Below are 15,120 nucleotides of genomic sequence, written 5' to 3' on the forward strand. Positions count from 1 at the left end.
GCTGCCTTTAATGTTTTTATGCTGCCGGTTGTTGACTTTAATGTTTTTGTTCTAATGTGTTTTTTTATTGTTGTTGTTAATTTTGTTGTTGGTTTGAATGTTGTTGTTATTGTTGTTGTTGTTGTTGTTGCTGCTGCTGTTGCTGCTAATGCTGTGGGTTTTGTTTTTGTTTTACTTGGGGTGGTTTTTGGCGCATTTCCTTATTTTGTTGTTTTACAAGACATTGTTATTTGTCAAATCGAATAGCATTTTTATTGATTAGAAAATTTTAATTTATCAAGGTTACCTGTTGGTATTTGTGAGTAAGTTAATTAACAATGTTTGGCTGTTTAATTAAGTTTACTAATACTATTTTTTTTTTTTTTTTTTTTTTGGTTCGAATCCCACCCGAGTAACATGCCTGTGATATTTTTCACACGACTCGGGAAAGTATACAGTGCTAACACACATCGGTGTATGGGTAAAAACCAAAAATTAATATTCTTTATCCCCGATGCAAATTTAACATCTATTATAAGTTTACTAAACTACATTTGAAAAGGTACTCTTTTGTTTCATTTGTTTCGCGGAACTAATTAATCACATATCAATATCATCCCTTACTCACAGCACCTTCGTTATAGATTTTAGTTATTATGAAAACTTGATGGAGTGGGCTCCTATCTTTATTTCTGCGAACAACACTTTTTTTTTCTTGAACTAAAAAGGACCTTTAGACCATGGAACATCTACTTTATTGCCCCATGTTCAGACAATTATTTTAGGACAATCGGCGTCAGGTCCAACTTCACATTATCAAATGAAACATTCTTTAAATTGATAACCCCACAATTTATTTCCTGTCTTTGGCAACTTCTTTAACTATTTCAACAAGCATAATACGCATAATAAATGCATGGCGAAACAAACAGTATTTATTTAATATATGATATGTATTAATTTTAAAATTGTTCCAATTTTGAGGCCTTAAAAAATCTGTAGTGTTAGAATCACCTTCTTCAAGTGCCGTCTTCACACATTAAGGGCTGGCAGCAGGCAATATTAACCTATTTTTGAAAATCGGTCAAAAACACTTATGGTCACGAACTATTTATTTGAAAGGCGAACCCAACAGGCATAATCAATATAGAGATCTGCGAAGTGAACTGTATAAGAAGATCCCTTACGCATCATCACCCTTCCACTTTTTGATGAAAGTACGGAGGCTCAGAAGGGCCGTATAAACAAAAATAATTGTACATCGTTGTGCTTGCCGACCACAGAGACTGCAGGGTGTGGCATGCGACTTGAACTCGTAGGCCTATTCTTGTTTTTGTGATGGGTTTTTGTTTTGTCGAACTATGCTCTTTTCAGTTGGTATGACACCTGCCCTAGATGCAAAGGCTGTGGGTTCCAATCCCACCCGAGCAACATGCCTGTGATTTGTGTTTCACAGAACTTGGGAAAGCCCCGAGTATACAGTGCTAACACACATGTTCGGTGTATATGGATTATCCCTCGTGCATTTTAACATCTATTAAATCCTCTTTTGTGATAATGGACTCGACAGAGCCGTCACCTAAAGCGCGGATGGAAAAGCCCATTATTGACGTGGGCCCAAGTTCATAAAGTCTGTAAGCACAGATACTCGCTAAGCACAGGAAATTATAACTTAGCAGACACAGGTTACCGCCAGTCAAAGTTACATTAAGTTTCGTCGTTTTGACCGAGGCCCAACACATTCTTTGCTAACTCTAAGCAAAAAATTTTGACAAGTGTTTTTTCGGCGCAACAGTCTATGAAATAGGCCAAAGATCCTCTGTTCTGCAGAAGAAGAAAAAACAATTCCACTGAACGTTTACAAACAAATAACGCCGTCTAAGAAAACATAGACAGCAAAACAAACATAATTGACACCGGGATGGTGGGTTTATAAAACACTTGAAGACAAAAGCGTTTGTGTTCTAACAGCCAAACAAAAAGTACTTTACACAAAATTTTGACTTTAATTCATGCTATTCACTTCACAATCATGACGATTGCTCTTAAAGTTCAAAACCAAGAACTTTTTCGGGTCTTATTTTAGTAAAATTATTGTAAACTTATACTGTCGAAAACAAGTATATTTTGCTGCCCGGGATTTTCCCTGTTGCACTCACCACATGTGTGTTTGCCTTAACAGACTTGTTGACGGTAACACTACATTTCCAAGGCCCTTATAATTTATTGAACAATTGATGTGAACACAATTACTAGCAAATTACTAGCAATAAGTAGGATTTTGAAACTTTGCATGGTGGAAATACGATATTGAAAGGTTTGCGGTCATGTAATGACTATCTTTAAATGAGTTGGGGTTGTTCTGAAAAGAACCGTTGGTTTCAACCGTTTCGATCAAGGTGCTCTGACTGCTTAAAGGAACACGTTGCCCTGGATCGGACGAGTTGGTCAATAAAAAGCAATTGTAACCATTTTGTATAAAATGCATATGGTTAGAAAGATGTTTTAAAAGTAGACTACAATGATCCACACAAGTTTGCCTCGAAATTGCGAGGTTTGCCTTTTACTGTGCGAACCAACACGGTCGGCCATTTATGGGAGTCAAAATTTTGACTCCCATAAGTGGCCGACCGTGTTAGTCGACGAGGTAAAAGGAAAACCGTGCAATTTCGAGGCATGTTTGTGTGGATCATTGTATTCTACTTTTTAAACATCTTTTTACCCATGTGCATTTCATAACAAACGGTTACACACGCTTTTCAAAGACCAACTCGACCGATCCAGGGCAACGTGTTCCTTTAATATTTTAGTTGTTGTAAATGAATATCTCTGTCAATCTCTGTCGATCAGTGACGATTAATTGTTTACATTAATTATTCAACTACCTGCATTAAAGATACTCTCTGTAGGCGTTTCAAAGAGTAATATTGAACTTATCATTGCAGCAGACCACGAGCGCCGACGTAAGGTGGCAGCAGACATACCAGGTAATAACGTTGATCTCGGTTATGTGCGCAAGCTCAGAACTACGTGTTATCAATGGAAACTTACCTGGTAAGTCTGCTGCCACCTAGCGTTCCAAAGTATCCCATTAGGTCGGTACGCACTTGCGCATACATCGGCTTTGTTTTCAATTGAGCCCAAAGTGGGCCAAAGAATAAATATTTGTAACAATTCAATGCAGCAAATTGGTCTACTACAAAGTGGCATCGATATCACTTTTTCTTTCAAAAGTAATTATGGTTTTTTGAAATGATAACAATGTGAAAGGATAACAATGTTTATACTGTCCATAAACTACCACCCCCGCACCTTTTTTTATGCAAGTCGTCAGACATGCGGCCTGAAGGCCACTTCAAGGTGTGGGCTACAATTTTTTTTTTTTTCAGAGGCCATTGCCACCTACTCCTATGGGCTGAAACAGGGTTACCCTCTTTACAGTCCATACGGATGTAGGCTTAGGGTATCATCAGTCCGAAGCCTGGCCGGTAGAGCAGAAAGCACCATAACTCCCCAATTTTACGTAGCAAGTGTCACGACCAGGATTCGAACCCACATTCTGCTGATCAAACAGCTTGAGTCCAGTGTTCTGAACCGCCTGGCCATGACACGCCACAACTTGACTCAATCCGGAAGGCTGCAGTTGGTGAAGCTCAGTCTGGTACACCTGCATCAAGCTGTTGACTTCACTCTGGATGGGTAGGTGACCTCCTTCATGAAGTCGGCAAAGGCGTCCTTCTGGCGTTGCAGGGGTGGCTTCTCAGCCTTGGAGAGCTTGTTCGGCAGCTGTCTTTGCAGTTCGGCAAAGTTGCTCATGGTAAACTCAGTGTCATCATTAGTAGCCCTGGACCTGGGCGTCAAGGACGTGGCTTCAATGTGCTGATTATCAGCGATATCAGACTCAGACTCGGACAAGGGAACCCATGCTGCTGCAGACAGAGCTGCCCTGGCTTGGATCCTGGCCTTCATCTGGATAAGAAACAGTATCGTTTAATGTGAACAGATTTGGACAACGGTTGCAATTTCATCAGGAGCATCAAAATGAAGAAACAAAAGAGAGAAAACAAATAATGTACTTACACTGGCAGTGACCTCTTTTTGCCCTGGACGATGAGGTGGGGCCTGAGAAAATCGAAGTGACGCAGGATGCACTGGTCCCTTGCAGTCAGTTCAGTGTTGTTGCCAGAACCTGAGGAGGTCTGCTGCTTCAGCTTACTAAATCTTGACCTCATGTTTGCGTACCACTTCTTCAGCTGACCACTGGTCTTGTCCATCTCCCTGGCCTTCTGCTCCCACAGTGCGTCCTTCAGGGCCTTCATGATGTAGTTGTGGTGCTTCTTGTTGATAAGGCAATCGTGCTCGGGGGCCAGTCAATTATCTCCTGCTCCTGCTCCTCAGTGAAGTCAGCCGTCACCAGCTCCCTCGTGCGCTTCTCCTTGAACTTGGCAGCTCCACTTGGAGGAAACTCATCACTATCAGAGGAGGACTGTGCTGCTGGCTGATGGACCTCGGCCACAATGTCCATCTGGGAAGCAGCTAGTGCAGGCATACTCTGTCTGAAGGTGATGGAGAATCTTCCACAAAAGGAGCTGGCTCTCCATGGGCTTCTTTGGCTGCTGTACCTCAGCCCCGTCCATGGCCGCGGCCAGTGGTGTAGATCTCGTCCTTGGCTCTCTTCTTCAGTGTTGGCATGACGTAATGTTGACCAGGCGACTTCTCAATGCAGACTACTAAGGTCCATCAGCGGCAGCTGCTCGCGTTTTTTAAAGTGCGTTTTGGCGATCGAAAAATTATGACGGCATCCCAAGTGCCTTCCAGCTGAATTATGATAATGTCGAAATAGACTCCGCCGGCAGCAATCGAGATGCATTAAAGGTGCATTCGGGACATTCTGGCAGGACTTGAAGTGGTTTGCTTTTGGATTGTGTTTCGAATGTTTCGAATGCTGTTGGAATGTCACAAGAATATTTAGAATGCAGTCAGAGTGCAGTTAGAATACACTTTAGAATGCTGTTCGATATAATTTTCTCCGATTCGAATGCAGCACGAAAGTTTTGAGCATGAGCAAATCATTCTGGCCATCAACAAGAATGGTCCCGAATAGTTATTTGGAATGCACCCAGATCGAATGAAGTAAGAAGTTCCACAGTGCACTTCCAACATCCAGGAATATTCATGCTATAAAAATAACAATGTTTAGAGTCTTGAATCATGAAATAATTACTGCAGCCATCGTTGTAACAGACCAATCATATTATTGACTTTGCAAGAAGAAGACAAAATCATCAAGAAAATGCGTTGAAGGTTTTTTTATTTATTAATGTTAAAATTGTTTCAATCTTGTACTCTCGAGAAATACAAAGTGTTTGAAGAATAATATTTGATGCTGTGAGTCTGTTGAGAACTTTTTAAGTGGCCGGATGTTATTTGGGATTGGGATACAAACATGACATATCAACATGTTTTTCGGAAAAGATGTTGTGTATGGATTTCTAAAACAACTGACTCTTAATCAAAGCTTATCAGTGACATCGCGAGGGCGATACTCCGGGTTGCATATTGATGTGAACGGTCAAAGATTTGCATGGAAATGTTGTCAAAGTGTTGATGTTTTGAATGAAAACAAGTAAACACAGTTTTAGAGAAGCTCGGCAATATGTCATCCTGAGAAGAATCTGGAGAAGAAAACAGGTGGCACAATGATAAATAATGTGGCTGTTTTGGCCAAAGACATAATATAATACATTTGTCTGTGGTTTTGGCCTTTGAGCAACAGTGCCCTCTCAAGTTTTGCTAGTCCACATTTTTTCCGTCAACATTTTTACGGCGCCAACATATAGCGCCCTCTTGTGTGTAAAATTTTTGAGTTTTTAAATAACTGGATGAAATTCGATTGGAAAATTTAAGTAGAGTGAATCTTTTTAACATTTTGTCATAATTATAACGGGACAAGAAGCACGTGACCAACAGTGACAGGGCTCAGCATACTCGAGTAGAATTAGGGAGCAGAGGTTTTAGCAATTATTTTTTTATTTTTTTATTTAAATTTTTAAAAAGCGCAAAAACACAAATAAACTTTCGCATAATTAATCCAGGGATAATTAGCATAACAAAAAGAACAGCAAAAACAGTTTGTTTGTGGCTTTGTATTTCCTTGCTCTATGTTCAAACCTACCGTGTGATGTGAAACTTTTTGCTTTTTGTATAGACTTCTTGTTACTGATAATATTTTTGCTTTTTGATGATAATAATATGGGAAATAAATGAACGTTGAACCTTGGACACCCAGTCAGTTTTCCCTGGTGATTTATTACTAGATGGTTATCATCTTTTATATGTTAGTTTTTCTGTAATATTTTTGTAAAATCAATCTTTTAAAATTCTGCTTTTCATGTAATATATATATTTTTTTATATAGGCTTTGTGGCTAGTAGTGTTTTTTGTCTGTTTTATGGTAGATTATAATTTTAAAGGAACACGTTGCCTTGGATCGGTCGAGTTGGTCTTTGAAAAGCGTTTGTAACCGTTTTTTTATAAAATGCATATGGGTAGAAAGATGTTGTGAAAGTAGAATACAATGATCCACACAAACATGCCTCGAAATTGCGTGGTTTTCCTTTTACCTTGTCGACTAACACGTCGGCCATTTATGGGGGTCAAAATTTTGACTCCCATAAATGGCCGACCATGTTAGTTCGCACAGTAGAAGGAAAACCACGCAATTTCGAGGCAAACTTGTGTGGATCATTGTATTCTACTTTTAAAACATCTTTCCAACCATATGCATTCTATAAAAAAACGGTTACAAACGCTTTTGTTTTGACCAACTCGTCCGATCCAAGGCAACGTGTTCCTTTAAGTAAATTTGGTAAATTTGTTGTATAAAAGGCCGAAATGAATTTCCCATTGTGGATAATAAAGTGAATTGAAATTGAAATTTGAAATGGAAATCATAAAATAAGGATGATGATTACTTTAGCCTTCGAGAAAGACTCAGCTTCGGTAGGCCTACGTCATCAAGCCATGAATCTTTTTGCGATTATTATAAAAGTATGTTTTCGCTTTCTCATCAGTCAACAGAGGGCGCAGTATAAGCACACCGCAGATTGAAAACAAAATACCACAGTAGCAATGCAGCTGTCGGGTAGTGCGTGAACGTGTACGTGCACTGATGAATGGGAAATGCATTTGTTGTTGCTCGTAGGTTTCACAGTGAATCACACACAAGACACAAAACCGTCCATACCAAACACAGCTGATTGTCTGTCGACTACGTGTTTTGGGTTTGAAAAAGTCACCGTCCATTTGCCGTTCTTCCAGCGAATCCTGATCGGGATATAGATCATCGAGCGAGAGACTTAGTTGCCACCGATCTAGGGGAGAGATCGAAGGGTGTTGGCAGCCATGGTTTCGTACATCATATCGCGTGTGGTTGTGTGAGTTTGCTTTCCATTATTTTGAAATCTGTGAATCTGATTTATGAATGATAACACACAACACAGTGTGTAGGCAGCGTAGTCTTTCCATTCAAAAACAGGAAACCGTTGCACCATCATGAGTGGATCGTGTTCTTTCAGCAGACGTTGTGTTTTAATGATTCTGTGATTTGAATCATACTGTGAATGTTTACATACACAGTTTTGTGAATAACTTTTTAAATCACTCACCACATTCCACAGGAAAGAGTAGAAAGTGTATGTTATGTAATAAAAAAGAGCAACTATTTCACCAGCAGATCAGACACAATATTTATAAATAAACATGGGGCACTGTACTCTCTGAAAATAATTTGTTTTACATCTCTGCAATCGCAGCAGGTGTCAAAATAAAATTAAAAAAGAGTACAGTCATTTGACCAGTTCGGGATCATTGACCAGTTCGGGATCACTTCAACTTTGCAATAACCAAATAATTATATCATTTCTCATTATTACCAATTTCTGTTGATAAATGTGAAGATTAACATCCATTAAACCAACAAACCCAAAATAAGGTGCCAAACATCATCAGCAAATAAATTATGGCCGTTTTCCTGAAGGTTGTCTGCAAAATTTGTCATTTTTTTGTTGAAAAATGTTGGTTGAAAAACACTGTTAAAACTTCTTACCTTTAGAATTGGAGTGCCGGGGCAAAAAATATTTATGTAAAATGATAAGAATGTGTAAAAAACATTCCTGTAATTACTGTGCAGTCATCTTGTTTCTTTGAGGAGGCAAAGTTATCAAAATCTTCTTTGAGGGGGCAACTTACCCTTGACCAGTTCGGGATCACTTAACATCTCATTGCGTCAAATGGTGCCGCACTAACTTACTAAGTCTGGTAAAATCATACTACTGCAGTAGAAAGTTTATTTAGTTGATTTTGAGAAACATTACTTCAACAAATTCTTGTAGATTTTTTATTTTGTGAGAAAATTAAGCTTGGAGGGGTCAATAATGCTTTTTAGGTTCGCTTCACTTTTTCATTTGCCTTTGCTGTTGTTTTGTGGTTTTGTCGCTGGGTTTTTGCGCTGCTATTGAAGACACTTGCATGACATTCACTAAAGAAAGGAAGTCCAAGTCCATGCCAACACACCTCTGATGTGTCGTGTCCTTGAGAGACAGTTTTATTAATGGGAGTATGGGTTTGCAATAAAGGGCACTCTACTGATTCAGAATAGATTCAACTGATCCTGAACTGGTCAAACAGGTGACGATACTTTTCTCAAAGCCTCTTCAAAAGAACTAATCTTTTTTTGTCAGTGAATACTTGGTGAGTTTTATGACATGTTTAGGTAAACTGATAAACTTTTTTGTTTAAGATATCAAAGAGATTGCAACAAAAAACCATGTGAATTCAAGAAGTGATCCAGAACTGGTCAAACGACTGTACAGCGCCCCAGCGTTTACTGGGTCTACGTTCTCCATGAATTGAATGTGGTATTTTTTTTCTATTTTGTTGGATCAATCAATCGAATTCTTAAAATAAAACCAAGCAGTGTGAAAATGATACTATTTTTGTACCATGTTGATATTTAAACATGGAAAAGTGAGAGTTTTGTGCTCGGAATTTAACCGTGTATAATATTAAAAGAATTTTTATTTTATAGCCCACAAAACATGGTTGACTGTTGTTGGCGCATCAACTTTATTGATAAAAGTTTAAGAATTTAACATTGCACAAACTAGATCTCTTAGGACGAACTTATTTGAACCAAACAGGACCATTTTGAAACCTCATTGAGTAAGACAAACTGTTTCAAAAAAGAACAAATTATTACAAACTTGTTGAATGCTAAGTGACTCTTTTTCATTTCCAGCTGTTCTTAATCTTACTGGGTGTCAGTTTTAACCTGAAACTGTTTTGTTATTTAATGACAATTACAGTGTCCAATCAGCAAATGTGACTCATTGACAAGAAACAGGACGTGATAGACATTCTTGTCCATTCTTGTCCGGTATTTATACCTGTTTTTGTTTACAGAGGGGCCTAGTTACTACCTGTGTCATTAGACAATTGGTGGACACACACACTGTCATTATTATACATCGTAGAATTCAGACCTGTCTGATTTGGACTGGTTTTACATTATCCTTGACCCATTCATCAAACAGTAACAACAGATGCTCAACAAATCACACCTGTGATTGTTTCCTACTGATGTGGATGAATTTCACCTTTTGATCAAACAAGCTCATTAGCATTGAATTACTCACTGAAAGGCTGATCAGTATCAGTAATTTTTAGATGGGTATAGAAACCTCATGTGACCATCAACCTTTAAAAAAAAAAAGCCAATATACACTTTCGGTAAACAGTATTGTCCAAGTCCCACACTTCGTGTATCAAAACTTATATATAAAATAACAAACCTGTGAAAATTAAGCTCAATCGGTCATCGGAGTCAGGAGAAAATAACGGGAAAACCCACTCTTGTTTCCGCACGTTTCGCCGTGCTATGACATGTGTTTTAAATAGATCCGTAATTCTCGCTATCGAGAATTGTTATTGTTTAAATGTTTTCTCAAAAAGTAAAGCATTTCATTGAATAATATTTCAAGAGAAGTCTTTCACCATTACCTTCTGTAAACCCTGTAAATGATTTGTAAATCTGTGAACTTTTTTTTTCTTTTTCTGTACCGAAAGTGTATAATGGCTTTAAGTTTAAAATACCAGAGAATGGTCCTCAACTGAATTAAGTCCAACGATGGTCTAATGGTCTAATGTTATTCTTTTAGCAATTTTTTGTAAGTTTCTATTACACTGGATACCGCACCACACCACAGGATGGATTATATGCACAGATTGTTAAAGTTAGCAAAGAAAACAATTTTTGTTGTCTATTTGAAAAAGTGTATTCTGGGATTCTGCCAGGCTCGATTTCACAAAGCACGAAGATTTGTGTTAAGATGAGGTGTCAATATTACATACATGTACCATGCTGGTGACTGCTATATATTCCGACACCCCTATGTTCCGACACTTCTATGTTCCGAAACCCCTATGTTCGGCACCCCTATTGTCGGACACCTCTATGTTCCGACACCCCTGTTCCGACACCCCTGTTCCGAAAACACCTGATCAATGATTTAGGCTACACGCTAGGGTTTAAGGCTAGGGTTAGGAAAATACACTGACCGGTGTCAGAACTTAGGGGTGTCATGCATCTAGGGATGTCGAAAATAGGGTTGTAACCACCATGCTTTACAGCAGTTCAGAACTCGGGAGCACAGATCAGCCTTTTTGGGGGGTGGAGGGCTCTCTGTAATCTATGCTAGCAGCAGGCCAATATTATGTGCTTTTTTCATGACGACAGGCAAATTTCAGCCGTTACGTGAAAAAAAAATACAAAAAAATTACTATATATAATATTTTATTTGTCACAAAATAATCAAGAGAAAACAAAAGCTCCAGACTGCACAAAAAAATGCTTTTGAAACAAGATAAATGCAATTTTTTTTTGAAACATTGATAAGACCTTGTTTCAATTCAGCATGCTCTGGCCAAACATCAAAACATTTGGGTCCAGAATTCTCCCCGCAGTTTAAAAGAAGAAAAAAAACCAAGTGGGAGAAAAAAAAAAAAAAGTGGGAGAAAGTCGGGTGAAATTGAGCTCTTAGCTCAACATGTATGGACCTGTGGTCTCAGCCTTGCATTGTATGTTTATTTGATCATTTGATTTACTGACATTAATATGCCACCCTCAAACTTGGGTCTTTGATTGGATATCAGATACTATGTGTGGCTTGACTGCAATAAGTGTCTTGTTAACCGTCATACAGAATGTACTTAAAGGCAGTGGACACTATTGGTAATTACTAAAAATAATTATAAGCATAAAACCTTACTTGGTAGTGAGTAATGGGGAGAGGTTGATAGTATAAAACATTGTGAGAAACGGCTCCCTCTGAAGTGCCATAGTTTTCGAGAAAGAAGTAATTTTCCACGAATTGGATTTCGAGACCTCAGATTTAGAACTTGAGGTCTCAAAAGCAACCATCTAAACGCACACAACTTCGTGCGACAAGGCTTATTTTTCATTCATTTATTGTCTTGCAACTTCGATTACCGATTGAGCTCAGATTTTCACATGTTAGTTTTTTATGCATGTTGAGATACACCAACTGTGAAGGCTAGTCTTTGACAATTACCAATAGTGTCCACTGCCTTTACAATTTGGGTATTACACAGTCAAACTAAATATGAAACAATTTCTCTGTGATTTTCACCTTTTTCTTAAAAACTTGACAACTAATGAAACTGAAACTTCCACAGGAAAATTACATTATTCATTCGCAGTGAGTAGGGACTCATGTCATGGCCAAACACTTGATCTACAAAAGGTATCAAAACCCTTAAATACACTATCTGGTTGAGTGAGTCCAAACTTTTCCTGTTGAATATAATGTGGTTGGAAGTGTGTGGTGGAAACGAGTGGGCAATTGTGTGTCTGTGTTGTGGTTTTGTAGTCACACTCCAAGCTATCCTTAGTTCAGTGTAGGTCAATGTTATTACATTGTACATTGTTATTAACAATACCATTTTGGGTTTGCCTTCTGTAAAAAAAAAAGGGTAGGGCAGTGCATTGGCATTTTCAGTTCTGTAAAAAGCAAGCTGAATTGTTCAGCGCATTTGAAAAAAATTATAATAGAATTTGTGCTATATATAGGGGTTCTGAATAAATAAATTATTATTATTAATAAAACCAAAAAAGTGCAATGGTTTAGTCCATTAGTGCTAAACAAAAATAGCTATTGTAGGGCCTACTACACACTATGCTTAATCCTTAAAATGTAACTAGAGCCTGAGGTCTGTTTTCGGGGCGTTCAGTTTTAGGGATTGTGAAGGAGACACAACATTTTAGTGAACGTTCTGTGACAAACTATTCTTTCCGTTGGAAGGAAATGATCAAGATGTGTAGTAGATTTTCAGGCCTGTATGATTTGTTTTTGAAAAGGCAAGGGCACCAAGGCACTTTCTCCTTGGTAAAGGGAAATTGAAAGTTTCTACTGGAGCATTGCAAGGGCACCATGGCAATGACCAAAGGGCATGGAGGGGAGGCAGTCGCCTTCCTTGGCTCTGTGAAGTATCAAGCTGATTCTTTATGAATTTTTCGTCAACTGGCACTGTCTAATGCACTTGAAATATCCACTAAACTACAAATGAGTCCATTAATTTTAGCATTGGGCTGGCAGTAAGCTCAGGCTTGTGTTTTGTTTCAAGGCTTCCCCAAGTCACCCCGCGGTGCTCATTCCAGTGAGACCCTGATAAAAACAAATAGAATGATCGCTCACCCTCTCGTGGTGACGTCATGCACCTTGGGCCAGCCCCAAGTGACCCCAAGTGACCCACTCCACAAGCAGGGCACTGGGGGCTGACCCGGGTGAGCCCCTGAAATGACGTCGACCTGGGGAAGCTAATCGAATGCACCTATTGTTTTCATTTTAAATTGAGAGAAAAAGCTCAAAGATGAATGTCTGTGATGTGCTTGGTTTGCGAGTGTATGGTGGAGGTTGTCTCATCAAGGTGGTACAAAATAAACTTTCCTTCTCCAGAAAATATAAATTTGCACTTCAAATAAAACTCAACAGCACCTTGGTGTCAGAAAGTGGACTTTGGAATTTGAACAAGCTGAGGCAACATGTAGCATCCTGTAGTGGTTTGCATTGTTGACTTGTTACAAATGCTGGCTGGAATTATAATAAATAAAAAAAACCTCCATTTCGCTTGTCCACTTTGCTTGTCTTGCCTTAGAAACAAAAAACGTAATTTCTCTAACTGGTCAATGAATAACTTGTGAAAAGTTGCTTTCTCTTGCAGTAACACTTCGAAGTTCAACTCCTAGGCTGTACCCATGATGATGGGGGCGATCTAGCCATCTATTGTAACCGCCAATTCGGACATGTTCATATTTACATTAGATGATAAAGCGCGATGATAATTTTGTCCAGCAGACATTTTTAAAATCAGGGCAACAGCACTGAATAATACAAAGATCTACAAAAATACAAAAGAAAACATTTTACAGAAGCCAATTTCTACTTTACATTGAAAAGGTTAACAGTAGATACAGTAAGCTGCAGGTTGGTTCAAGCTGTGTTTATCTTATTACAGATTTGAATTTAAGGGAATTTTCAACATACATGTAGTTTCAACACAAATATGACAGAATAGGCAACAAAAGCAATTATTGTCTTCATGCCCCTTCTTAGTCTAATCTTGGTGCCGTTTGAAATGTTCCAATGGAAATTTAAATTTCCCCTGCAATTACTGTGAATTTTTGACAGAGGTTTATGATTTAATGTGAAATGGCAAGAAGTCTTAAAATTTGCAACAAATTGCTTTGTCATACCACTTAATCCGAAACCTCAGTTCAACAATCGGTTTGAAGCATTCTCGTACTGTTTTGTTTTGAGGCATACCTGAGAAGATAAAACAAAGATGACCCTGGTGTGATGCATCCATAAACCATGGAGGTAGAGCTACCTCCAGGGCATGTTGTAAAGGTCATGTTGACAAGCTCTCCTTTTGTACAGGGCCATTAGACAGTTGAGGTAATTCAGTGAACTGTCACTCTCCATCAACGGACAAGTCGCATCTTCTCACGCTCATTCTTCTCTACCTTAAAATTTTTCTTATGGTAGTTTGTAGTGTAAAGACAACAGGCCTGATTGCTTCGTTTTTGAAAGGGCAAGGGCACCAAGGCATTTGCTCCTTGGTAAGGGGCACTCTACAGTATGAGAAAATTGTAAAATTTCTACTGTAGAGCATTTCAAGGGTACCAAGGCAAATGACAAGAGGGCATAGGGCCGGGAAATCCCTTTGTTGCCTCTGTGAAGTATCAGGCCTTGGTAAAGGGCACTCTACAGTATGAGAAAATTGTAAAATTTCTACTGTAGAGCATTTCAAGGGTACCAAGGCAAATGACAAGAGGGCATAGGGCCGGGAAATCCCCTTCGTTGCCTCTGTGAAGTATCAGGCCTGAGACACTGTAATCAATGACATCACATGTTTACAAAAGAGCCTGTAAAGTTCGAATATCGAGGAAAATCCTGACAGGCCTGGAATTTCATATTTGGGAGGGCAAGGCCATTTTTGATTTAACTAACCCACTGCACTCTCCAGCTAGTGATTGTACGGTGAACTATCCATGATTAAATCCAGCCCTGCCCACCTTGGCTCTAGTCTTTCGCAGGAACGACTACTCCAGGATGGAAGCTGTAATAACAGATAATAATTTAAACTTGGTCTGATCATGAACATGAACCATGAAACCTGGACAGCCTCTGTGACACTCTGAAGGGACTTGTTACAGTGTTGACTAAAACGTCAGTTGGGGATGCTCGTCTGTTTGAAAGATGTCAGAGCAATGTTGAAGCAATCTTGTGCAGGGAACAGGGATTACACTTAATAGCTGTCAAGGTTTAATACATATGATTTAGTACTAATCAAGAAACCAGATAATATTCAAAATCATCAAGAGTTTCCAGAATAGTTTTAATATAAAACTAGTAGTGGATAATGGCCTTCGCTTTCAATCTAAATCGGACCTTCGTCGGAGGCATTATAAACAAAAACATCCATAAAATCGCAAAAAAGTGAGCAAAGGTGACTCCATCTCTCTATTTGTGTTTCCCCTTCACTGCCTATGTTACACTTACT

At 38.8% G+C, this 15,120-nt stretch overlaps 1 protein-coding gene and 1 pseudogene across 5 annotated transcripts in view; one reads left to right on the forward strand and one right to left on the reverse strand.

Annotated features, from left to right (window-relative positions):
- Positions 1 to 1,775: 1,775 nt before the first annotated feature.
- LOC139940283 (uncharacterized) lies at positions 1,776 to 7,325 on the reverse strand (annotated as a pseudogene).
- Positions 7,125 to 15,120, forward strand: part of LOC139940461 (uncharacterized) — a 50,936-nt gene continuing 42,940 nt past the window's right edge. For all 5 annotated transcript variants that reach the window (XR_011786449.1, XM_071936726.1, XM_071936728.1 and 2 more), the window contains exon 1: positions 7,125 to 7,415. Coding sequence is in view for 4 of the 5 variants with exons in the window: in XM_071936726.1 (XP_071792827.1) it covers positions 7,384 to 7,415 (32 nt within the window). In the remaining variant the exon portion in view is untranslated. The remainder of the gene's footprint in view (positions 7,416 to 15,120) is intronic.

This window comes from Asterias amurensis, chromosome 8 (genome assembly GCF_032118995.1).
Source record: "Asterias amurensis chromosome 8, ASM3211899v1".
In the NCBI taxonomy this organism is placed as follows: domain Eukaryota; kingdom Metazoa; phylum Echinodermata; class Asteroidea; order Forcipulatida; family Asteriidae; genus Asterias; species Asterias amurensis.